This window comes from Hipposideros armiger, unplaced genomic scaffold (genome assembly GCF_001890085.2).
Source record: "Hipposideros armiger isolate ML-2016 unplaced genomic scaffold, ASM189008v1 scaffold_5511, whole genome shotgun sequence".
Lineage (NCBI taxonomy): Eukaryota > Metazoa > Chordata > Mammalia > Chiroptera > Hipposideridae > Hipposideros > Hipposideros armiger.
The window spans coordinates 34,084-37,276 of NW_017736566.1; the positions used below are offsets into that span (position 1 = coordinate 34,084).

General features: G+C 34.1%; 1 protein-coding gene across 1 annotated transcript; it reads left to right on the plus strand.

Annotated features, from left to right (window-relative positions):
• Positions 1–264: 264 nt before the first annotated feature.
• Positions 265–2,991, plus strand: LOC109378866 (geranylgeranyl transferase type-1 subunit beta; the record flags this gene model as incomplete). Its single annotated transcript, XM_019635126.1, has 3 exons — positions 265–332; positions 1,566–1,717; positions 2,859–2,991. Coding segments are annotated over 3 exons (353 nt in total), but the record flags the coding sequence as incomplete, so codon positions are not given.
• Positions 2,992–3,193: the final 202 nt, after the last annotated feature.

Consider the following 3,193-nt stretch of genomic DNA (forward strand, 5'->3'; position numbering starts at 1 on the left):
TGTGATGGGTTGTAAAAAGATAGCTGATAGAAAATCATTATTTTGTCTCTTACTCATTTGGAAATTAAATGAGATTTCCATAAAACTCCTAGAACAGACCTGGTGCATAGTAAGCATTCAGCGTTAACTAGCATGAAAATGGAGACAGTAACAAAGCTTTGGTACTAAAATACTCCATTTCTGAAAGATTGTGTAATTGAATTGCTTTAGCATCTATGCAAAAATAAGGGATACTTTGAATAAGTGTATCTTTTTCTTTTCTAGGATCAAATCTAAGTCGTTGTGGTTTCCGAGGCTCTTCATACCTGGGTATTCCATTCAACCCATCAAAGGTTAGTTCTGTTTGGGTCAGGAGGAAGGAAAGGGAGGTGGGAGATTTTAGTGAGGAAGAAAACTAAGAAAGGATGTAGAAAGAACCAGGCTTCCAAGTTTCAGTATAGCTAATTATTGTCTAATAATGTATTTTATGAACTGGAGCTCTTTAAGGGAAAGCTATATCCACCTCACTTCCTAGAAGAATGCACAGTACATGTACACTCAGAAATTCTTATTGTTAGAAAAATTATGACTCCCTTACTGTTTTGTGTATGTGTGTAAAAATTACTGGTGATTTCCTGGAGAAAATGGAAATAAAGCATTCAAATGCTTGTGCTTGATACTTGCTAAGTAGCCAATGAACTTGTACATGTTAGAGAAGGACTTTGCATTTGGTTCTCATTTCCTAGGAATAGAAGAAAAACTCTTGCCAAGGCAGTGATTGAAGACCCGAGTAGAGATGAATTTGATGACCTTCGCGGCAATAGGCAGAATATCTTCAGGGTTATAGCCAGAGGCTTTGGTACCAGCACATGCAGGTGTAGAAAGCAGCAAGTCCTATCAAAGTGAGGAGCATTTTTCTTCTTCAAAGAAGCAGACCCAAAAAAAGCTTTGTAGATGTTTTATCTGTGCACAAAATACCAATATTTTTCTACAGTAGAAAGCATAGAAAAACTGCATCACTTGGTTGAAAGGCCTCACAAAAAGGAAACTTTTCCCTTGATGAGGTCAGTTTGCTTATATAATGGTTACAAGCCAGTGTACGTGATGTACATTGAGTACATCAAGATTTATAACTAGTTGCTATCTGAAGGTACATGGCATGCTGCCAGTTTTCTATAATCTGCTTCAAATTTTTGGAATAAATAGCAGTGATTTTGGAGAAGGTGACATGATTTCATAGAGGCACTGCTTCAACTTTCTAACTCTGCCTTAAGCTATAGACCAACTTGCATATGTCACAGTCATATGAATTTGCCAAGTGTCTCCAGTTACGTGTGCCATTGCTTTTAGCAGGGAATCTAAAAACACAGGATTCATAAAATATGAATATATATATGTACATATGTACGTATATGTACATATATATATATATATATATAAAATTGAGATTTGTTTTTCTCAATCAGATGTCTATACCAATCAGTATAAACAGCATTTAATTGTTCTATTTACTGAAACTTCGTGTCAAATTAATGTAATACATTTTCATCTCATTTTACTAATTAGCATGTTAATTTTGAATTCAGGGTCCTGGAACAGCTCATCCTTATGATAGTGGCCACATAGCAATGACCTACACTGGACTTTCGTGCTTAGTTATTCTTGGAGATGACCTAAGCCGCGTAAACAAAGAAGCTTGCTTAGCAGGCTTGAGAGCCCTGCAGCTGGAAGATGGAAGGTATGGGTCATTCTTTACTACTTTTTTTTTTTAAGAAAATCTTTTGGAACTAAAAAAGTGGATAGAATATTATACTAGAACTTTAGAGTTTATCATAAACTCTTATTAGTCTGAGCTTTTCTTTTTTAAGACATAGTGATGGGGGAGAAAGGGATGAACATTGAGTATTATATTCCAATGTAGGTAGTTTTCTTGACATTTTTAAAGGATTAAAAAAGTTAATGAGTTTATTAATATTTGATGGTTCATGTGGTATGTCTAAAGAAGAATCTTCTTAGACTTTTAAGGTGAAACTTTTTAAATCTAGAAAACAGTAAAGCAGTCGTAGTGCTGTCTAAAGAAAAGACTTTACAAGCAAACCCTGCTGTACTGTTACTTCTGTGTTCCATCTACTAATATCTATTTTCCTGTCAGTATTTTAAAAACACTGCTCATGATGAGGGGAAAATTAATGTTGACATACAAGATAAATTGACAGTAATTGGAAATACTCTGAAACTAAATATTTACCTCAGCAAGTACATGTAAATTCTTAGTACTTTGGTACAGTCTTTGTTTACTGTTACCTTATCCTTGTTTATAGATAAAGGAATAGATAAAAGACACAGACTTTTGCCTCTCTAAAACTAATTAAATAGGTAAAAGTTAAAACAGTATGATCAATTAGTGGGTTGTCTATAGGTATAGTTAGAAGAAATTTCACATAGCAAACCTTGGGCTTTGGAATTTATTACTACCCAATAGGTCCTATATTTTACTTGCTGCTTTTTTTTTTTTTTTCCCCATTAATTTTAAAACCAGTGTACCACAGTTATCCCTGGCAGAGAGCAAACATACTCTGAGTGGTGGCTTCTGGGAGGAGTAACTGTGGTAGTATATAAAGCTGCCCAGAAATCAGAACTTTGGAGTAGAGTAATGATTTAGAGATAGTTTTATATTACTCAAGTTGATAGTCCTATTCTTTACTGAATAGTAAAAGTAGCATATGGTTTTTAAATCCATATTTAGATTTTTAAATCCATATTTGTGATAGATTTTTTTGTGAGTAAAGACATGGAGTAGGTGTTTCTAACCTTCCTGCAAATAATAATAATAATGATAATAATAATACAGTGTTAATAGTAAGTCATATTATTTTCAGTTTTTGTGCAGTACCTGAAGGCAGTGAAAATGACATGCGATTTGTATACTGTGCTTCCTGTATTTGCTATATGCTCAACAACTGGTCTGGTATGGATATGAAAAAAGCCATCAGCTATATTAAAAGAAGCATGGTGAGTCATGTTGATAAATTGACTGTTTGTTTTAGGTTATTATTGCTGGTATATCGGGGCTGCAGTATCATGCATGCCTCATCTCTTCCAGCAAGAATTTGGAAATAAGGACAAAAAGATTGCTTTCTGGGTATGTCATGTATCAGAATGTCCATATAGAAATAATCTTGGAGGACAGATTGACTTCTTGACCATTAAAATT